The sequence below is a fragment of the Podarcis liolepis genome, assembly GCF_965112155.1.
Source record: "Podarcis liolepis genome assembly, chromosome: 5".
In the NCBI taxonomy this organism is placed as follows: Eukaryota; Metazoa; Chordata; class Lepidosauria; order Squamata; family Lacertidae; genus Podarcis; species Podarcis liolepis.
Window position 1 is genome coordinate 82,641,005 of NC_139556.1, and position 24,156 is coordinate 82,665,160.

The 24,156-nt window shown below is 38.9% G+C and overlaps 1 protein-coding gene across 3 annotated transcripts in view; it reads left to right on the forward strand.

The window, feature by feature from the left end:
- The window catches only part of RSRC1 (arginine and serine rich coiled-coil 1), a 166,508-nt gene that overhangs the window by 79,705 nt on the left and 62,647 nt on the right, over positions 1 to 24,156 (forward strand). For all 3 annotated transcript variants that reach the window (XM_083504495.1, XM_083504493.1, XM_083504494.1), the window contains exon 6: positions 7,435 to 7,486. In XM_083504495.1, coding sequence (XP_083360621.1) covers positions 7,435 to 7,486 — 52 coding nt within the window. The remainder of the gene's footprint in view (positions 1 to 7,434; positions 7,487 to 24,156) is intronic.

A 24,156-nucleotide genomic window follows, 5' to 3' on the forward strand; every position in this document is an offset into this window, starting at 1 on the left:
TACACAGGATTTTATTTGTTCATGAGCATGTGTTACCCAACAGGAATCCAACCATCTTCAATACCACGACAAAAGAAGGGACCTATGTACACAATCCATTCCTTATGAAGGGACCTATGTACACAATCCAATCCATTTCCTTATAGGAACTCCACTTTAGAGAGAGTGTTAAATTGGCAGCTGCCAGTGTTAGCTGTGTTGTGGACCCAGTTCTGGCTATGGCAGCTGTAGCATTCTAATAACTTGTGGTATGTCGCCACTTCTCTCTCCTCCCAATTGTATGCTCTGCAGATTTACCGATTCTTAACTAATATTTATATAATCATATAAGGGGGTGTTTGCATGGTTTATAATATGCCCCCCCTGCCTGTTTCAGACCTTTAGGATATGGTATAGCATCCAATCAAAGAAAACTGTTGTCCTGCTACCCTTTCCCACTTCCATTCAGGGATGCCAGCAAGATTTTCTGGACCCAGGACACCACCTGTAGATTAGGCCCTCTATCGCACTTGCAAAAGAAGACACAAATGTGCATCAAATTGAATATGCTTTGTGTCATATGCTGATATATATTCTCTTTTGCTGGTGGGGTAGGGGGCCTACAAGTATATACAGAGCCACACACATGTAATAATATGTCTGTCAGGCAGAATGTCTACAGTTTAAGCTTTTTCCATAGTGTTGAAAGTGGACAGACTTTGGAACACTTACCCCAGCCCAACTTTAGTTCTTATCTCTTATGAACTTTCATGGTTCTAGGGATATTTGTGGAGTGAGTGCCTGTGGAGGTATGTTACTTATTTTGTGGAATTAACAATACTACTTTTGGGTTAAGATAGTACTTCCACTGGTCAAAATGGCAGCCCCTATTGGGGTGTCTGGTTATCGGACCCCTGGGTGAATCCTCCTCTGTAGAGAGTCAATGGCCTTTGGTTGCTCATGAACACACCAAAATTTGGTTTCAAGTAGAAAGATCTCCCCTTTGGAAATACATTGGCAAGTGCTTCCCATCAGCAGTATCCTAACTAGTCTCTAAGAAAAATAGCAAGCACAGTTCACATGCTAGAAGAGTTTGGATTTGATATCCCGCCTTTCACTCCCTTTAAGGAGTCTCAAAGCGGCTAACATTCTCCTTTCCCTTCCTCCCCCACAACAAACACTCTGTGAGGTGAGTGGGGCTGAGAGACTTCAAAGAAGTGTGACTGGCCCAAGGTCACCCAGCAGCTGCATGTGGAGGAGCGGAGAATTGAACCCAGTTCCCCAGGTTACGAGACCAACACTCTTAACCACTACACCACACTGGCTAGGGAACAAAGAGAGGGTTGTGGCAAGAAGGAGTCTAAATCCCCCAGAGTAAGGAAGGTATTCAAAGCCAATGCAGTCTGTTTGTGTGCATGCTGTTGTCTCTGGGAAGAATCCCAAGAGTAGTATTGCTAATTCTCTAAAACTAGCTTTCTTTGTAAATACATAGCTAAGAAACACACAACATGCACACAAACACACTTTTGTATACAGACACACTAGCAGATCTGGTAACAATAGAAGAAACAACTGAACAGCCATCATCGTCATCACTCCAATCCATCTGCTAATACCAAATTCACTCAGATTGAATCAGAATTTCTTGAATCCCAAATTCCTACTTGCAAAGGACCAGGGCTCATTACAACTTGCAAGGCTTTTCTACTCATGCAATCTGTGGATTCCAAAATAGTTAGTACACTCAAAAATATAACAAGATTTCCATTGGATACTTCCACATTAGAGTTTGCTGTTTTCTCAGTACTTAAGATTCTCACAGCTGAGAAAAATTGAATTTATGCTGTGCCCTGCCGACATGCCCTGCTGTATTCAAGTGTCACCCGTTGTTTTAAATGATATTACCAAACAAGGCAACCTTCCTTTTTCTTATTAAAGCTTCTATTCAGTATAATTAATTTCTAGTTAATTAACAAGAAAAAACCCTAATGAATCACAGAAATCTTTGGCTTATTCTTCATAATTACTTTTCCTTGACAGTTAATACTCCTAAATCTAATTGCACAATATTAATTGTTACATAAATAATTAGACATACTTTAATGCAAAGCAGATTTGTTCTTCACCTACTTCATAAACTTGCCTGTCTTAAAATATTTACGCAGTTATGCTGACCAAACATTCTGATTAATATCGGATCTCTGCTATAAACTAGGAACTAATAATAATAGCATAAATAAATAATAAGGCGTAAATGAGCATCACTGGTCCTAAACCAGAAACGGAATATCGGCCACTTACTAGATGGGAGGCACCTCTGAAAATGTATGTAGTATGGAAGGGCACTAATAAACTAATTTGGCCCTTACTATTTCTGCGACTGCAATCAGTTGCTATACTAGATGAACTCAGTAGAAATGTGCAGGCTAAATTTTGTCTTGATGTCAGTGTGAACTTAACCAGGTGATTTGTAATATATGAATGGCTGTGATCACTAGCCCCTTAGTTCAGTGTTTCTGATTTGAGATACATAATGTGCCGTGTTTTGCCTTTCGTTTTCCTGTGCTTGGCTGTAGGGAGCTGCTTGTGCAGGCACTGCCTTCTTACTGAGGATTAATAGACTGAATAAGTGCAATTTCTCCTTTTTGTAAGAGCAACGAACGATGGTCCAAACTAATAGTTAAAATTTCTGTACATTCCCTTGCTGTTCAATGCATATTTTTATATGTACACATGGGTTAGGAGTTAGCATCCCAGTTTGTAATGAGCCCTTTCCTGACAAGTAAATCTGCTATTTTGTAGGTACTCTGGATTGTCACTTGATGTGTAGATACTTTGACAAGAAGGACTTCACTCTCCTGTCTACCTCTGCAAGCTAAAACCCTTCCCAGCCTCCTATCTCAATACATTCAGTTTCTAGTCTCTCTCTCCTTCATGCAAGCATGTGTCTACATATGGGAATATTCATTTCCCCTACACACACACGCGCAAAGAGAGAGAGTATGTCTGTATTTTAGGAGTGAAATTGACTTATCCCACTTCTCAAAGCTGACAGCTGTCCTATTGTTTAGGCAGTTGGCTGATGTTCTTACTTGTAAATAGATCTGTGATTCCTGTTTGTGAGGAGACTCCAGTCTGCAGTGTCTCTTACACACACACACACACACACACACACACACACGTAAGCACAACCTTTTCAAGAGTAACCAAAGGGTCTGGATACAAAGCCTAATGAGAAACAATTGAGGGAATTGGGTATGTTTAGCCTGGTAAAGAGGAGACTTAGAGTATATATGATAGCCTTCTTCAAACATCTAAAGGTCTCTCACATGGAAGATGTAGCATGCTTGTTTTCTCCTTCTCCTGGAGGCTAGGACCCAAACCAATGGATTCAAGTTACAAGGCAATTCCAACTAAACATCAGGAAGAACTTTCTGATAGTAAGAGCTGTTCAACGGTGGAACAGTCTCCCATGAGAGGTGGTAGACTCTCCTTTCTTGGAAGTTTTTAAGCAGAGGTTGGATGCTCATCTGTCATTGATGCTTTACCTGAGATTCCTTCATTTCAGGGGGCTGGACTAGATGACCCTCAAGGTCCCTTCCCAACTCTACAATTCTATGATTTTGTGATATGATTTTTATCTCAAGAGAGAACTTCCTGTATAGCTTAGACATATCCCATCGTGGGAATTTCCATTACATGTCTCATCAAGGAAGAGAGAGATTAGGGAAGAACTTTCATCTCTACAACATACCACTTGTTCTCTACAGAGATTGCATCCTTTTAGGAAATCATTTAAAAGTGATCTCTGTACATTTCTTCATTCATGTACATGAATTGCTTTCTTAAATGCTGTATGCGACTCTCTTAATTTTCAGTAGGACTTACTGCTCATTGTTCCTACAGATTTCTAGTGGGGCTACTACTGAGTATACATGGGTGTGTTGGCCTTGTGCATATAAGCCTTTCATATTGGGTTGGTATTTTTACTTATTTAGAAGATTCATATCCCATCATTTGCCTATAAAAGCCCCCAGGCAGGCTTGCAACATATGCCTGATTCACACTTTCCATTAAACCGTAGTTGAAAACAAGCAATGGTTTAATGCAAATGAGCAGCGTGCTAGTGCTCAAAAGTTCCTGCAGCACTCTTCCCCTGGTTCTGCTGTACTGCCACTGGTTGTAAACTCCAAACTCAGGCTTGTGGTTTCCTTTCTCCAAATAAATCACAAGGAGGAAGCCTAGAGCAAATGATGGTTACCACTCTGGGTTTGTGTTTTGGTGTCATGAGAAGCCAGACTCTGTCAGGAGCAGAGGGGAAATGGAAGAAGAACTTTTCAGCAGTGTACACCAGCACACAACGCATTCACTTTGAACCATAGTTTGTTTTTACGGTGGTACCTCGGGTTAGAAACACCTCAGGTTACAAACACTTTGGGTTACAGACTCCGCTAACTCGAAAGTAGTACCTCTGGTTAAGAACTTTGCCCGAGGATGAGAACAGAAATTGCACGGCGGCAGCGGGAAGCCCCATTGGCTAAAGTGGTACCTCAGGTTAAGAACGGTTTCAGGTTAAGAATGGCCCTCCGGAACGAATTAAGTTCGTAACCAGAGGTACCACTGTACTTGCCTTAATGTGACATGCAAACTAGGCTATAGATTAAAAACAAATATATGTTTATATAAAAATACACAAAAACTTGTGTGGGGATTATGGGTACCTAGGGTGTTCTAGCATTGATATTAAAAGTATATTGGCTTTATTGGGACTTAAGTAGTATCATTTAGCTTCCTCAGATTGCATCTTATTATCTGCTTGGATCCCCCCCCCCAAGAGCCCTTATTACCTAAATTGATTTCTTTCATACGTTTGTTTTTTCACTGGGACTGTTGAAAACCATCAAGTTCTGGAATTTTTACAAAAAGAATAATATTTATATATCTTTTTGTATATAGAGCGAGTGTTATATATCAACTATGTTATATATACACGAAATACAGCAAGTACTATAAGGCCAAATCCATTAACTAACATATTTATGCCTAATGAATCATAGAATCAATATGTCTATTTTCAGATGTGACCTATTGTAGAATTTTCTTTGGGGACAAAAGCAAAACAAAACACTATTTCATTTCCCCCTTATCCTTCTGTTGTTGTTATATATACTGAACCACACTGGCACAATTATTGTAAACGGAATAAAGCTGAAGAGAATGATTGCTCCCAATTTATTCTAGCACGGCCAACAGTAAGACAAACAATTACTGCTATCCATTTAAAATTACGTATTTATTATAAAGCTTTATATAAATCAGTTGTAATATTACAAGCTAATAATTTTTTTCTAGTTGATTTTATAGGGTCCATTTGGGGTTACTGGGTCCGTTTTGTAATATTCACATCTAGATTTATAAGCTGTGTTAGCAGAAGGCAAACTGTTCAGAATACTAGTAATGTAAATGCAAAATTTGTTGGGAGTCGTAAAAAAGTAGGCAGGCAAATATAGTGATGGTTAAGTTCATGATTGGTGCATTGCATACTTTCAAAATGGCATGAGGTCAGCTGGAGGATTCTTTACAATAGACACAATTCTGTGTAGGTGGAGACAATTTATGTTGTTGACATAGAGCCAGTTAAGATGCTCTAATTGGCACCATTAGGCAAACTAGTTTACATGTCCAGAGAAATATGAAATAATCGTTCTTACTGCTCACATGAGCAGGCTTTTGTACACTTGAGACAGTGTTTTAGAGTATAAACCTTAGACTATCTGAACAGACTGGTCGGCATTTTGCAGTTGAGCAGTATAAAGGCAATTTCTGTGGCTCAATACATAAGATGAATGCTGAATTCTATTTCTGGTTGTTGGTCAGTATTGAGAATGATGATGCAGTGCTGCACTTACATGTTTATATATTGTTGCCGCTTGCTTAGCTTTAAACAGGTCACATCATTTTTGTTATTTTGTTTACCAAAGCATTGTTTTGAACAATTTTCAATGCTAGCTAATGAAAAATGAAATTTGCATGCTTCTACATTTATTAAATATATATCAAGTGTATATAAGGGTTGTATCCAATGTAAGGCTGAGTAACTTATTCTGTTCATGCAACGATTTATGCCAGCTTGCATTAAGATGTGTGTGGGGTGTGAGCTTTGACTTTTGCATGCCCAGCTGCTCCCTAGCCCAAGGAGCAGAGGTTGACAATATTTTATCAATTAATTGAGTGAGTGATTTAACAAGATTTATATACCATTTGATTGTAATGAAATTTCTCTTCCCCTTGTTCAATGGCTTGGGACCTGAGTACCAAAAGCAAACCTTCACCAATATCAATCGTGGGCACTGTTCGAAATTTCCTGGGTGCCAGGCATGTTTAGCTACTGATGCAGGTCCAGTTGTGACTATGTGGAAATTTCTGGGCACAAGGTTGGTGACTGACATCTCCATTGAGTCAGCTGACTTGTGCACAGCAAAAGGTGTATGGACCCATTGCTGGGCATCTTAGTCCTCCATCATCACATTAAGTGAAGTAAGTGCGGGGCTGAGTGCAGGTATCTTTGTCTGTGCTGCAGCCTTTCCCCAGGTCACCCAATGGAACTCACAGGCTACAGTTTAAAAACCTTTGCCTTAGTTCATAGTTAATACCATTTCCATTTCCAATGTATGTGTTTCTCCTTCTTGCATACTGGGGCAAGTGAATTATTCAGGGAAGTTTTCAATGGTTGATGTTTGATTGTGTTTTTCATATTTTGTTGGGAGCTGCCCAGGGTGGCTGAGGCAACCCAGTCAGATGGGTGGTGTATAATAAAAGAATTATTATTATTATTTGTTGTTGTTGTAAGAGCAAGCTACAGCCAAGCAATGTAGTTTTGCTCATGAATTGTAGAATTGTAGAGTCCCCAAGGGTTATCTATTCTAGTCCAACGCCCTGGTGAATAGACATTCTGTTGTGTTGACTGTAACCTAGGTTTAAGGTGGTATTTGATTCCTAGCTTATATATATCGGTTTCTAACTCTGATCTTGGACTCTATGCTTTGTGGAGGAGACCCTCTTGCTAGTGGTGCCGCTGGTTGCTGCCCAGTTGGCATTGACCTGTGACAGGGACTTTTCAGTGGCGGTTCCCTGTTTGTGGAATGTCCTCCCTGGTGAAATGCATCTGTGTCCCTTATTACTAACTTTCAGGAGGAATTTAAAAACATTTGTGTTTACCCAGGCATTTGGCAGCTGGAAGATACTGTTCCTGCCAACCTTGAAATTATCAGCTCTGAGAGTATGTGACTGCATAACAAGTTTTTAGATGGTTTAAATATGTTTATATTTTAATTTTAATAGTATCTGTTTTATCGTTTTGGTGTTTGCTGTCTTGGACTCCTTTGGGAGAAATGACAGGTTGCAAGTTTGATAAATAAAAAATAATAGTTATTCCTTTTTCCTCCCTTTTTCTAGTCCGCGGCTGAACAGGCGAAAGCTAGATTACAGTTGGTTCTTGAAGCTGCTGGTAAGTAAATGGATGGAAGTAATAATGTTGTTTTAGTGCCTCTCAGCAATGGCACCCAATTTTGGAGTACCTTATCTCCTCAGATTGGACTGGCTCTGATCTTATCCATCTCTTGGTCCCAGGTGAAGCTTTTATTCTTCATCCAGGCCTTTGAGTTATGAAATCTTTTGACCTGCGTTGTATTATTTTAACTGAAAATTGCATGTTTTGTTTTTATATTTTGGCTCATTCATGTAATTCAAAAGTTTCCTGCCTTGAGGTCTTTTGACCAAGGGTGTGATATAATTCGTAAAAATAAATACATAAAGTATTATGGCAGTACAGTAACTAAATGAGACTGTAATCCTGTTCACACTTACCTGAGAGTAAGCCTCAATGAACGTAATGGAACTTTCTTCTGAATAAACATACTTCGGATTGTGTGGTCAATTAGCAGAACTGCCATTTAAATATATTTAATAGAGGTGCTACAGTTCTCTATTTATATCCATACCTATTTACAACAAAACATTAGAGAGCAGCTGATCATGGAGATAATGATCTAAAAAAAAAAGGTGTATACCTTAGCCTAAAAGACAAAAACGAAGGTTTTTTAAACTATCTACTCCTTCATATAAGAACATATTTTACTTTTCCACCTTTGTGTTTTCTTACTAGTATTTGAACTTAATGGTGGAATATACAGTAACTATTGTAGGGGATACTGTTTTGCAGAAATCTTTTGTTCAAAAGCAAAACTTTCTTTTCTTTTCCATTTTCCAATAAATACTCACATTCTTCAGTGTAGCATCTTCTCCGTCATAGTTTGAAACGTATGCATTGTTCTCCCCTTCTTTTAATATGTCTCTGAAGCATATAATTATAAAGTAGATGTGACAGGGCAGACCTTGAAAAGCACAATTTGTTTATACTGCTCTGAGCTGTCACACCTCATTTTTTAATTTAACACCTCGAGAATGTATTAAAGATACTATGAATTTTTTGTCATTGTGATCAGAAGCCTGTAGATTTCAAAGCATATTTGAGGTTCTTGTGACACTTTTTAATCTAAAAAACTTAAAATGGGAGTTTAAACCTTAGGTCCAGATTACTCTTAAATGAATTATGGGATTGGAAAATACATTAAAGTTATTCATGAAATTTGAAATCTTTTTCCTAACTTTTATTTAAACATTGAAAAGAACAAGTGCATAAACGGTCCCTTGAATTCCTTTTGTAAAATTAGGGATTATGTTGAACAACATTGGAAATCAACATTTTGTTCTTTATGCTTTCTTGTTCTGTGAGGAGTGAAAATTTTATACCCACACACAAACACACAACTATTTAGCTGTATGGTTGCAACACATATTAAGATTTTCATTTATGTTTCATAAGTTTTCTTTCATGTTTTGAAATACTAAACCTTTCTAGAGTTCAAGTAGCAAGTTGTTAGCCTAGGAAATAATATGTAATCATATACTTTAGTTTGGAAAACTGGTATTTCATAGTTCGCACAATGTTTCTTCTGTTTTAGTAACCATTGCATGTGTTAATGTGTGTAACATCATTAGCATATCTGAGTGTTCACCAAAAATGTCTGAATTTCTGAGTATTTCAGTTTGATTTTTAAAGTACAGACAAAGGTTTTCAAAGCACATATAAAAGAGTTTTGGGATAGTATTTTGGGATTTATTTGTTTTAGCTTATGTATTTGAAAGCCCTTCATGTTCCTGGTCTATTTACCATGTTCAGGTGCTTTTAGGTAATTTTTATATAAAGTTTAATAACTACTCAGTCACTCTGGAACTTACGTAAGGTATGCCTTCAAGAAGCCTAAACTACTAATCTGTGTTTATAAGAGCACAAATCTAGTTTATATTGCTTGGATATTGGTAAGAGATTTCATGTTAATGACAGACTGTAGATATATTTACACAGTAAGGGTAATAACTAAAGTCACATAAGCGCTTTTAATGAGTTGTTAAAGAAACTAATTTTGTGCTCGTAAGAACTGCCACTCAGAAAGGATTATTGCTATCAACTATAAATTTATATTTGAGTGACTTTATTTACTTATCCCTCTCAATAGTTAGACAGAAGAAAGCCATTTTAGCATAGTCTAACAATATCACAGCAACTTAGCAGATGTTAAGCAGGCAGTAGCTGAATGTTAATTTTGAGAGGGTAGTATGTTTAAGCCTATCTGAAGTATGTTGCATGTGCGCTTTCCAAGCTTAGTTACAATGCTGTCTCTCTTGGGAGAATTTTAAAGCTAAACCTCTTTCTTTTTGTCACTCTATATGGACTCTCTCAAGTCAGTATAAAGCAGATCATCCCTAGGCTAAAGCTCTTCAGCTTTTGTTATTGGGCTCTGTAGACCTGTAATTAGGCCTCCTGGCAAGCCTTGGAGTCCAGTTAATGGTCATATGGAGTTTCTATGAGGCAGACTGGCTTTGTATAAATCCTTCGTTGGAATATGTTTATGGGTCACTTCCTACCAGGACCATGTTTTGTCCTTGTGCCCTATAGGCTGACAAGGAACAGGTTCCCTTGACCATGGACCGCTCAGTTTGCTGCTCACAATCTACTCAGCTAATCCCCAGTGTAAACAGAGGATTTAGCATAGCTTCTGTCACTTACAGTTGCCAAACCACTTGGGTGTCTCTGATTTCTTTTCCAGAATTCATTATTGAATGACAGAGAACCATAAAAGGATTCGTGCTTGTTGGTATATTAAATGTATCCCATGTCTCTCAAACACTTGAGAGGCAGCATTTAAAAAAATTGGATTTCCTATTCTGATAAGAAATTATTAATAGTTTATAAAATAACATATTTTGAATAATTGTGGTTTTATTTAAGAATGCGATTTTGGAAAAAAATAAAATAGATGTGAACATTTGTGAACTGTTAATTTCTACTACCATATAAAGACATAGTGAAAATCTGCCATATTGGTAAGATTCTCTTCTGCTGCTTATAAAGACAATTACAAAAGTTGATTGATGTGAGCTTTCAAAGGTCCTGAGTTGAAATGCCTGTCTGATCTGTGTGTGGAATCTGCATTTCAAATCTGTTTCTAAAAGAGCATGCAAAATACTGTATTTTAAAGACAGAATTGTTGATAGTTTAAAGCAGACTTCAGAATAGAGATGTTAATATGACATTAGCAATATGTGGTAAAAACTGACAGAGGAATAATGAATGTTTTATATTTAATGGAGCTGTTTGACAGCTTATCTGCCTGTTTGGCTGTTTAACTCATTATCCTGTGATTATATAGCCAGTTTGTTCCAGTTAACTCTGCATCACTTTTTTTTTTAAAGAAAATGTTCCTATAAATGAATTGGACAGATAAAATACAAATATATTAGTGTTAGCTGCTGCAAATGTGTTAGGGCATTTCTTGTATGGTTGTCTTCAGTCTTTCATGAAATAATTCTTAAGAACGACAAATCTGTATTTGTTCAGTCTTTCCTAATAAGTGGTCTACAATCCATGGTTCCAAAATGGTTCGTGACAGATGTGGCTTAGAAGACCACATACGTAGACTGTATGATTTTAGTCTGGTGGAACTAATAGGATCACTCATTACTTTATAGATTCTTGCTTATTTTTCCTTTAATGAAAATTGCTTAGTTAAATTGGGTGGCCTTTTTCTTCCAGTGTTCAATGGTTATGCAAAGCCATTTTTAAGGTAGGTGGTAACAAATAGGGAAATAGTACAATTTTCCTGTACGTTGTACAAAATGGAAATGTCTAGTTTAAGGGATGGAGCAACAAATACAAGGGGGAAACTTTCCTCCAAAATTGAATTTTATTAATAGAATAAAATAGGTGGAAAATTGCAAGTCTACAGTTCAAAGTTGTCCCAGAGGCAGGCAGTTCTGAAAAATGAGTGGCAATGTGGCGTTTTGCTTGCATTAAGATGTGATTGATTGATTTTACAATGCCCCTTGATTGTTATAAAACCTCAAAGCAGTTTACAGAAAGAATAAAACAATAGCATCTGCAAAGCACAGTTAAAACCAACTATTTAAAACATTTGAAAATAGTTAAAATGAATGATAAGATGAAAACCAGATTAAAAGACATGTTAACAGTCTACTTGTGTGAATAAACTTGCCTAAACAAAAGGTGCCTAAAAGAGTACAGTGAAGATGCCTGTGTGATGTCCATAGGCAGGGAGTTCCAAAGTGTGCATAGTGCCACACTAAAAGATTGATTTCCTACAAATGTAGAAGGCGTATTGTGGCATGCCAGTTCTACAGACTGAAGCGGTTGAATTGGCATATATGGGGGTAAGGCGATCTCACGAGTAAACTGGTCCCATGTTGCTAGGGGCTTTATATACTAAGAGTAACACCTTAAACCTGACCCAGCAGCAAACTAGCAATCTTTGCAGGTCTCTGAGCAGAGTTGTTGTATGATAACAATTGCTTCTGTTAGCAGTTGTACCGCAGCATTCTGCGCCAACCGCAGCTTCTGAATCAAATGCAAGGAAGCCCATGTGAAGAGCATTGCAGTAATCCAATCTTGAAGTGCACGAACTAATGCTTTTTCAGCCCAAGAACATTTGTGGCTGTCGTGCCAGTTGTAGCCAATAAAAGGTGCTTCTAGGCACTGAGGCAACACTTGGCCCTCTAGTAAAAAAGCTGGATCCAGAAGCAACCCCATACTGCAAACCCGCTAGTTCCTGGGAAGTGCAGTTGACCGATTTCTTGGACACAGGAACCACTCTCCTACAGTACCTCCATCGTGCCAGGATTCAAGCACCAGCTATTTAGAAGAAGGATCAGCTACTGGAAAATTGAGCCAAATCTGGTTCTCCCCCACTCCCTTTCCAGTCTAACCAAAGCAAAGGCAAAAGAGGAATATGGAGGAATGGTATTTGGCAACAACACTTTGTAGCTAGCCATTGTGGGTACAGGAGCTTGAAGTTTTGCTCACTGCACCCCATTTCCACTCTCAAAGTGAACCTCTGGCAAAATTAGTTAGTGATCCCATGGATTTTGAGCTGGTGAAGTTCCTTTCTTGATGGGAAGGGTGAAGAGAGGGCCTGCGTGTTGTACTCTGAACACAAGAGTGTCCATTCACTAACCCAGCTGTCATTTACTGTTCATGCATAAGGTCCCAAATCCAATCCCATATTTAAAAATTATGTAAGAAGTTATGGGTCATACCTCTGCCTGATTGCCTTGAGAGCCACCCCCCATCATTCTGGACAATACTGGGCTAAACTGGCCAGTGGTCTGACGGCTCCATATTTGCAAATATAAAGATTAAAGTTGATCAAATTTGAAATTAATTTCCATTGAAAAACTTAGCAATATGCTTTGGTTGCTGTAGCACAGATTGGTTACAGGCAGCACGTGAAATACAATAGGAGCATATATGAGATCTGAGATTATGGTGGTTCTCTCACAGAACTGGTTCATGGTAAGCCCGTTTTTCAGTCCCATCTCTATAACCAAAAGGCACACCACAAATCAGTTATGAAATTATCTGAAATCCTAATACTTTAACCTAACTTGTATTAGGTCTAGATGACTAACAGAATTATAATGCAGTATTTCGAAGGAAAATATACCTCAAATATTCTATATTTATAGTGGTGGGTAAAGTCTAATTCCCCCCCCCCCCCCCCGATAGTAACAATTATACAAGGTTGGCCTAGTTATTAAAGAATGGGGTATTGTGTGTGTTTTTAACAATTTTTCCAGCTGACCTTATTGATTTCAGAATTCGTCCCAAACTTTTCAGAATTGCTGTTCTAGCTGTAATTTTTCTAGCTCCAAATAAAAGTAGCTCATGCTTAGATTATAACTATAGGATTTTGCAAATGTTGTAACATATGGTATAAATTATTCTGATGCAAATGTGTGCTAATTATGTGCAGCTGAATCTTGCATGCTTGTCATTGATCTCAAGTCAAATACAAATTTGTGGTTACCTTAAGTTATTTATATCTATTTGTATTTAGCAAAGTTTGCCAAGAAAATTATATATATATATATATATATATATATATATATATATATATATATAGGCTGTTGAGCTAATGCACAGCAATGGAGATGGTGATTCAGAACAACAAGAATCCCTTATCATTTTTTAAAAAGAATTGTTATTCTGTGGGGAAAGGTCTTTCATTTGCTACATATTTTATATTTAAATACTACTTGTTTCATTTCTCTGTACAAGTGCCTACTTTGTGTATATACAGCTCAGTCCTAAGCATTATTCTTCAGAAGCAAGAATATGCTAGGAGTGCATAGGATTATAAAATTAGGCCAAATGCATCTCTCTCGTGGATGACAGAGGTCTCCAAACAGGCAGTGCAGCTTCCTGTACAGCTTGGAGACCGGAAATAGCTAAAGTGGTACCTCAGGTTAAGAATGGTTTCAGGTTAAGAATGGACCTCCGGAACGAATTAAGTATGTAACCAGAGGTACAACTGTAATAATAATGTATTTACACCCCGCCCATCTGGCTGGGTTTCCCCAGCCACTCGGGGTGGCTCCCAATATTAAAAACATGACAAAACATCAAACATTAAAAACATCCCTAAACAGGGTTGCCTTCAGATGTCTTCAGATAGTTGTTTATTTCCTTGACATCTGAAGGAATGTTCCACAGGGCGAGCGCCACTACCGAGAAGGCCCGCTGCCTGTTTTCCTGTAACCTCACTTCTCGCAGTGAGGGAACCGCTAGAAGGCCCTCGGAGGTGGACCCCAGTGTCTGGCTCTTTAAAAAATGAGAGCCCCGTTTACCTTAGCTCCCCATTGCCTTCATTTCCCTGCCCCACTCCAAGAGGATAGGACTCTCTCCAACCATGTTTCTCGACGGGGAAAATTCCTCCTGCCTTGTGCTCCAAAGTGCCTTTGGGCAATCAAAAAGCTCATGAAGGGCAGCACTGAATGACAGCCATGGTCAGTGTCCAGCTGCTTGAGATTCTCCAGCCTTTATCAGCAGCTGAAAGTGGCAGCCATGGCAATTTTGAAGAAGGGACCACTACTCTCATTCTATTGTTTGTGTCCATGGCAAGTGGCAGAGAGCACTTTGGAGTACCACTGTGCTCTTCAGTCAGTTCTGCAGGAGACCCTATCCTCATACATGGAAGTTGCTGTCATGGCTCAGGTGCCCCCCTCCATTTCAAGCCTCTAAGGACCAAGATGCCCACAAGGTTTCTGGGTTGCTCCAGGCTTCCCCCCCTCTGCTGCTGCTTTCTGCCTCAGCAATATTCATATATTCAGATGACAACATCCAAGCCTCCTCTCACTGAAGTAATACAACTCAAGAAGACTGTGCTTAACCAGACAATGGAGAGACCTGTCAGGAGTAAGCATGGACCAATGGTACCAAATAGTATGGGAAACAGCCCTACTAGAAAAATTAACCAATAAACTGAAATTGACACGGGGACGAACAGAAGAAGATGCCTTCACCCCGGTATGGCTACCCTTTATCACATACACAGCCCAACAAGACAATGACAATAATCCACCAACAGCATACAAATCAATATGGCTAACCTGATCCAAAACACCCAGCCACCCCACTCACACACGAAAACAAAGATCACCACAGCCAGTTACAAATAAACAACCACACCCTAGGCCAACCCCAACCTCTCTCACCACCAAAGGAACACAAGTGAACAACACAAGCAACGCTGACACCAAACCCTACATACATTAAGCATAATAGAAACATCGCCACCCGACCCTACCCCCACCCAACTTCCCTCCCTCCACCCTCTTTTTTTCTTCTCCCCCTAATGTCTCAACAAATGAAACGTATTTGTAAAAATGTTACAGGGAAAAAATATGAGGCATTACACTTACTTCTGTAAAACAAGAAAATCCTTAATAAAATATTTAAAAAAAGAAGAAGACTGGGCTGGCTGATAACGCATCTGAATTATCCAAAAGTGAAGTACCCAAATTTGTGGAGGCAGACTTCAAGGAAGTGCTGGTCAAAACCACCAGCAACAAAAAGTTCATTCACTCACAAAGAAGAAGGAAAAAATATGCTTCCCCAGACAATCCTCTGGTCTCTTCCAGTACTTTCATGATCCTCCAGACATGGGAGAAACTTCACTGGTGGTGAGCCTTCATGGAACTGTCCCAGATTCCAAGAATGATCCCAGCAGACCCATCACTCCCAGTGCACATCCATCCACTCACCAGGGTCTCCAGCAGCTGTTCGGACTCCTTCCACTTGTCACCAGCAGGAGGGATACTCGCCAGGTTTCTTCAAAGGTAGTTTCCTCAGAAGATACCTTCTCTGGTGTTTATTTAGTTTTCTTCATGGTAGCAAAAAAGGATGGATCTTGACATGCAGTACTTGACCTCAAATTTCTAAACCAGTTTGGAAGCTTAGGATGGAGATGTTATCCTCCATCAGAGAGGCTCTCCACCCAAAAGACATTCTAGCCTGAAGAGACCTAAAGGAGTCCTATTTGCATAGCCTGTTATTCACAAAAAATTGACTGCTGCTATGCTTCTTCTACAATGACTTTCATTACTAGTATTGAGTCTTCAGCCTCAGGGTGTACATGCATACCCTTACCTGGACAACCTCTTGTTCTGCTCTACAATTCTCTCTCACAGGCACGTGATGCTAGCTTCCACTTGATGCTAGGCCATCTAAACAACCTTTTTTCTTTTCAACTCCTCAAAGAGCCATCTCCCTCCCACCAACTTCAGCACTTGGGAGCACTGATGGACACGAAGCAGGATTGCATCTCTCTCTCTCAGGAGGGTATCCATGATCAGTCCTCTTTTGCATGCCCACTCAGTGGACATCATGCAGCTATCCCAACTCCTGGACATGATGGCCTCAGCCATAGGCATCTTGCCCTGTACATGTCACCACTCCCACCCACTCCAGGGCTCCTTCTCCATTTCCAGAGAGATAGAGCTCACAACCATCACTGCTGGATTCTGCACTCCAAATTCATGAAAGATTCTTTCAGACGATGGCAACTAGACCAATACTTGTGGAAAGGCGTTCCTTTGCAGGACTCCCCTCCCTCAATCATCAAGCATTAGGAGCTAGGGATCCTATTGCCAATGCCAGAACATACATGGCAAGTAGTCAGCACTTGGAACTCAAAGAAACATCACACTTCTATTGTTCCTGTTCTCTGTGCTTTTCCACGAAGCAGGACTGAGCCTCAACAGGAGGAGAGGAGAGAAGTCTTCTGTTAAAGCTTTGGGCATTTTCTGTCTCCAAGCTGCATTAACTTTTTGGAGAACTCTTATTATCTGCAAAGAAATACCATTTATTATAAAAACAACTGTTATTTCTCTAAAATCCTAAAACTTGCAGCGATGTAACTCCCCTGTAAATCTCTGGATGCTTATCATACTTCAGTTTTGTTATTCAAAAGAAGCAATAGTGGAGAGGTTTTGGTCACAGTTTTATAGTATATATGTCTGCATCATTGTTTATTTTTTAAAAATAATCTATTCAGTACACAGTCTCTTTCTCATGGCCATGCATAAAATTTATGAATGTATAGGGACACTATTTGCTCTTTGAATGTGGAATCTGTCAAAATCTGCATCTTAAACTATGGAATGGTGATTATTGCTTGTGTCTCAGAGAATAAGAATATTTTTAGGGAAATGTTTTAGATCACTGATCTATTCAAAATGATATTTAAAAAAACTTACTGATTTTAAAAATAAAACTTTGCAATGTTTAATGCAATTAAACCTGAAAGTTCCCTTCAGCAGTCGTAGTTCTGTTGTAACTCACTGGCTAGAATTATGGAAACAGAGCAGGTTTGCCTCATGCTGAATTATTGGGCAGAATACTGCCCGTATGTTTTTCCTTGTATCTCTATAAGGAAAAGGGCAGGAAACCTGTTGTTGTTGTTGTTGTTGTTGTTGTTGTTGTTGTTGTTGTTGTTGTTTTATTAAATTTGTATACCACCCTATATCTCTAGATCTGAGGGCAGTTCACAACATAAAATCTATCTATCTATCTATCTATCTATCTATCTATCATCTACCTATACATAATAAAAAACAGAACAACAAACCAATAATCTCCACTTCCACAGCACATTTAAAAGGGCATTGGATGTCCATATGCAAAGGCCTAGTTAAAGAGGAACCTCTTTGCCTGGCGCCTAAAGGTGCCAGCCGAACCTCCTTGGGAGAACATTCCACAAGCATTTCCCCTCACTGAACCTGAATGTTCAAGGAAGGGGTCTGCAGGATCCCTGAGACAGCCAGATCTGCAAAGACACTCACAGAGGCATTTACACAGGTACATGATACAGAGTGGAGAGAACTCAGGTCACTTGTATACAACTTCCTCACTTAGAAGCACAGCAGGAAACTTAGGGAGAAAAACAGGCTATCCTCACACAAGATGAAGCTGGTCCCTAGTGCAATGGGAGAGCAGGTTAGTGGTAGAGCATCAATCCCCCATATCTGCAGGTGGGGCTGGGAGTGTACCCTGCCTGAAACCTGGAGAACCACTGCCAGTCAATGTAGACAGTACTAAGCTAGATGAGCGCAGTGGTCTGACTCCATGCAACACAACTTTCTATGTTCTGTGCTTCTGGGGCTGCTGTCGTTATGCCTCCCTGCTGTCATTTAGTATGTGGCTATTTCTCTTGTCCCAGGTGGAATGACCCAAGCTGACCCAGGGAAATGCTGGGTGAGAAGCCTGTCTACCACTGTTGTTACAAGCACATTGTCCCAATTAGAGGCGTGCCAGATTTTGAGAGATTCCCAGCAAGCCAGTTCTGCCGCTTGCTATCACGTCAAATTTGGCTGGACTGGCTGCTGTTGCCACTCACTCATTTCAAATTTGCTCATGGCCCCCAAATAAAGTCCTCCTCCTGCCACAAATTCTCATGAATTTAGAAATGCATGCAAGGAAGTATCGGGTAGCATATCAGGCATGGAAACTGTGACAGATGAGGATTTCTTCTTGCTCTTAAGCCAGGTATGGTTGATGGGCTACTATAATCTGGTCTGCAGTTGATAGTAATTGAAATTCTGCTCATCCATGCTAGATTATCTCTGCTTGCCCTGTCTCTTTGCAAGGCTTCGACACATTTGGGTTTTGCCTCAGTCAATTTACAGTAGAAAGTCGGTCTTGTTGAGAACAGAACAATCTTATGCAGTTGTACACCTATTTACTTGTAAAGGATAGCTTTGTTTTTATGTCTCTGTACTTTCATTATAAATCATCTGAACTAATTTCTCTGTTGAACAAGAATGCTTTTAACGCAGGTAATAAAATCATTGTGTTATTGAAACAGTATTTATCACTACCTCATTAAATACAGAGAAATAAGAGTGCCATTTTTTACCAAATAGTTTCATTTGCTCATATTTTCTTTGTTGACCCAAATGAATGAAATTAGAATAAACAATCTTGGAGTCATTTGTAATCAAGAGCTGATTAATGGAGTTTGGTTTCCTAGCCATTATTCATTCATGAACACCTGATATCTTTCCCATAAACAAATTGTGTTTGTCCAAATTAAGAAATTAAATGAAGCATTTGATGAGTTTATGATTGACCCTTCTAAGTTGGAGCCCATTAGTCAATGTCGTTATCATACAAAACTGTTTGACTAATGTGCTGTCTAAGAAGCATGTGGATTTATTATGATTTCTGATTAATGCATGCTGCAAGCCAAATTACTAGATTGTAATAATTTTTGATTCTCATTTTAGCAGTCACTGAAGATTTTCATCTCTGATGAAATGCATTTATGTCCCTTCAGATTTAGAGTTGATTATGAGGTGTTGGCTGAATAAATCTTTAGATATTACATTGTACATTTGCAAAGGCATATTTTCTCAAAACACTCATATTACTCACTGCAGCTTTTGCATAAAAAGCCACTATCTCAAGCCTGTAAATACTTTAATGTCTTTTCTCTCTTTCCAAGTATGTTATAGGTTCTTTCCTTAATATGTATGTTTAGTTGAATATGTAGTTTTGGTCTGTTATAATTAGTCATTCAAAAATGATGTTTAAAAAGTGCTAGGGTTGCAAAGTAAGACACTTGATAATTACAAATTCCCCTTCTTGAGGCTTTTCCAGAGGTCAGTCTAATGGTGACAGTTACTCATGGTGCTTCATTTCATTCTTCAGAAAATGTATTTGCTGTTTGCTTTGTTAATGAAAACAAACTGCTCAATACCATAGCCTTGTGTGTCCGCATCTTTAGCCATAGGTAGTGTTCGACTGTGACCAAAGCAAAGGACCTACCCGCTGCCCCATCTGGGTAGAAGAAATAAGGCAATGTTTTAAGTGCACTGGCCCCATGTTGTTTAGAGCTTTATACACTAATAGTAAGACCTTGAAGATGACTCAGTAGTGTACTGGCAGCCAGGGCAGCTCCATCAATGCAGGTGTTACATGTTGGTGGTATCCAACATCTGATAAGAATCAGGCTGCAGAATTCTGCACCAGCTGCAGCTTCTGAACTAGCCTCAAAGGTAGCCCCACACACAGCACATTACAGTCATCTATGCACAAGATTACCAGTGCTTGACCAAGCTCTCTTGATCCAGGAACAGCAGATGCACCATTCAAAGCTGGCCACTGAGGAAATCTGAGCCTCAAATGGGAAAGTTAGATCCAGGAGTGATCTAAGCTGTGTACCTGCAACTTCAGAGGGAGTGCAACCTTGTCCAGAACAGGCAACTGACCTATTTCCCAGACATGAGAATTGCTCATCTGTAGTATTTCCATCTTGCCAGGCATCAGTCCCAGAAGTTAAGGAGAAATGGGGCTGGGCATCATCGGCATACCAGGAACACCCTAATAATCCCACCTAATATTCACACACTCAGCAGCTTCATATAAAAGTTAAATAGCATCTGTAGTTGTATCGTGCCTTGTGGCAGCCTATAACACAAGTGTCAGGGGGCAGAGAGACACTTTCCCAATGCTGTTCTCTGAACCCAACCTACTAGTAGGATCAGAACAACTAAAGCAGTGTCCATGAGTACCCCTCCCACAGGGGTATTGCAATAGAATGCTATGTTCAGTGGTAAGAAAAGCTTCTGAGAAGAAGTAAGATCAGGACAACTAAGGCTGATTTGGTTCTGAAAGGGGGCCTGAATCCAGGTTGAAATGGTCCAGATAGCCAGTCTCTCCAAAGAATCCCTGCTTTCCGGGCAGTGCTAATACTTCTAGGTTTCCCCCATGCCTGCAATCTGTACTGTGGCCTCACAAAATCCTCCTATGTCCTCGCTCCCCCACCATCAAAACTGTAGAGTCTTTGTAACAAATCTCTCTTGGTTGAGGAAGGGATTTAAAGAACACATTATTATTATTATTATTATTATTATTATTATTATTATTATTATTATTTCTATTTTATTTAGTATTTTCAGTCAGACATAAAGTGAAAGAGATTTAAAAAAATACAATACGACACATGGGTATATAAGTAGTACAGTTATTCTAGCAAGTATAAAATTATTAATAAGTCATTGTATTTTTTATAAATGCGTTCCAAATATCATTCTGTTTATCCATACACAACCTGTGTCTAAAAGCAATCTGTTTTATGTTGCGAAAGTTATCCTAGAGCACTTAAGATGCGGCTTGTTGGTCTCCTGTTTCTCCTCCACCCCCAGGAAAGCCACACAAACAGATCTCCTCTTGTCTCTTTGGATTATCAGCAATCTCTAAAACAGGTTCATGAGACATAAGAAATTCTTTTGTTGCTGTTTTTATCACTTAAAAAGAGCAGGTAACATTTATAAGCACTGTAAAACGTAGTGATGTAGGGTAGAATTCCTACCAATATATGTTTCCTGTGCTTTATTTTTGGAGTAATATTTTCTGTTTCATAAATTTATTAGTAACACTGTGTGGGATACCATTTGCAAATAGAATAGTAGATAAACTTGGGAGCATCCAAGTTCTTAACTGTGCTCACTATGTACAAGGAAAATAAGCATACAAAATTAGATTACTGTCTTGGACATCTGAAAATTTTCCAGTGCGAAATGAACATTTGCTGATGCAAATTAGCTTAATTTGCGTTGGAATTTTTTTCAGTGCAAAATTTCCTGATAAACCCATATCGCAGGTACAAAGGTTAAAACATATGACACTCCTTGCCCCCTGACTTAGTTTCAAATGAGACATGATATGAAAGATGAAAGGGACAGGGAGGGAAGAGGAAAGCAGAGAATTTCAAATATCAGTTCTTGAAAGTTCCATACTCTCAGCTGTGCAATTTGATCTTAGCTGGTGGGTTTCCTTGCATTTAAGTATATATCACACACACACATACGATAGATGCCTGAGAGTGAGATTGTACATAGAATCATAGAGTTGAAGGGACCACAAGGATCATCTAGTCTAACCTCCTGTAATGCAAATCTTTGTCCAACATGGGGCTCTAACCCACAACCCTGCAATTAAAAGTTGCTTTGGTAGAATCCTTTTGATGTTGTTGTTGCCAAAATAAAACTGCACATTAAAAAAATAATCCAGATTTTTAGTATACTTTTTAGATGCTTAAATTCATTGTGAAACCTGCTCTATATATTGCATGTGAAGAAAGAGCCTGAGTGTGCACATTATCATGGAGACCACTGAAATTGCAAATACATCCCCTAAATGACAAGCAAATATTATTCACTATAATCTGTTATTATCTAAATGCATAGTTTTGAGGTGAGGTGAAACAAGCACTGTTCCTAAAATTAAAAAAGCAAACACAATTGTTTATTTTGGTTGTGAAAACATATTGCAAAGTTGAAAGTTACTCTTTTGCCCAAGCTTGTGGGGTGCATGATTGCTATAGAATAAGCATAAAAACTATAAGATCATTGCAACATTACATTAATAACTCAAAACAGTTTATTTAAAACTATCAAAATGAGCAGGTGAGCAAAACGCTTGCCAATAAGTTAGCTAACACCTTCACATCCCAAAGTAACCCCAAAGCTGATGCTATTAGTGTATTTCAACCTTTCCCCAAAACTTCCAGACCTAGACACAAGAAGCTATAAATTCCTGCCCCATACAGTAAGTCAAGTTTATTAACTCCAGTGGTCTCCTCTGAATAAAATTTGCTTAAATATTATCCAGTGTATCGCTCCCCAGCTGAGCCTAGGCTTTGATACAAATATTCTCTTCCACCTAGTTTCGAAATACAGTCGTACCTTGGAAGTTGAACGGAATCCATTCTGGAAGTCCGTTCAACTTCCAAAACATTCAGAAACCAAAGTGCAGCTTCTGATTGGCTGCAGGAAACTCCTGCAGCCAATAGGAGGCCATGGAAGCCGCGCCGGACATTTAGGTTCCAAAGTACATTCACAACCCAGAACAATCACTTCCGGGTTTGCGGAGTTCGGGAGCCAAAACGTCCAAGTATCAAGGCGTTTGGGATCCAAGGTACAACTGTATATGTTCAAGAGATTAACTGGGTAGCTGCAGTGTTTCTGATTCTATGGCCATTTTTATACCTTGTGGTTATTGAGTGATTTATTACATTTATATTGGCCTTTTTATGCCATGCTCTCAGATACCAGTGTAGTGTACATGCTGTAGCAACGGTGTATGTATATAAGCAGAAAGATGCCCATGAATATATTTGGGTATGGTGTTGATCAGTAATGTGTTGGTTTGCTGTGGATCATTATTGCTGAACTTGTCTGCTGAGGTCACACTTCACTGTGTGTTTATATTTTTAACCACCGTATTTCAAACATTGACAAAATATGAGCTTCTGCCATTAAGGCAAATGCATTTGTCCCTCTTTTGCCCTCATAATTCCAGAGGAGATGCATGCTGCTTAGACAAATTAGTTATTTTAAACTTTGCTATTTTTTGTATTGGCTGAATCTAAAATGTGCCTTTAAGCCGTATGCTATTAACATTTTCTTCAAAGACTCCAGCTAGAAACAGATGATAGAATGAGCTGTGCTCTCCAGCAGATAAATTTACAGTATTCAGCTGTTGTAGGTGATTATGCCAGGTTGCAACAAAATAAAGCCTAAAGCATCATATTAACTGTGCCATTTATATGGGTCCTAATACACTCTGAATAAAAGCCTCAATTACTAAGCACTTTTGAGTCCTGACAAAGCAGACCCATGATGTTAATGGTATCTTTATAACCTTTTTAACTTCTTGTTTTCTCTGACAGAGCTCTACAATAACAGCAATGGTTTGCCCTTGGCAAGCAAAAATTCATTTTGAGACAATAATAATTATTTACTATTTAGAAAGACGGCAGTAAAATTTATCTGAATGAGATTTTCCCGAGAAAATGCAAACTGATTGAATTACTTTCTTTAATCGAGTGGTGAAACATGTAGTAGTTGAAGCAATGAGCTTAATGTTTCTCTTCCTTTTTCAATGCAACAATAAACAGTTTAAAAAGGTAATCTGAATGATAGCGCTCATTTAAAACCACATCTTTGTCATTCCTTAATAGACTAGAATTGCTGTTCCTTTTTCTTAAAAGAATATGGGGAGTACCAAGTGTTGTGTTCATCTCCTTAATTGTACCCTATTAATTTATCCCAAAGTATTTCTTGTAACCTAAAAAGCAGGGGAAATACGACATCAACTTGCGTTAAAGGCGGGGATCCAAAAAAATAGAAGTAAAAATCCATATGTGGTATCTGCTTATCACTCTTCAACAGAGCCTTCTGAGAGATAAACAAAGCTTA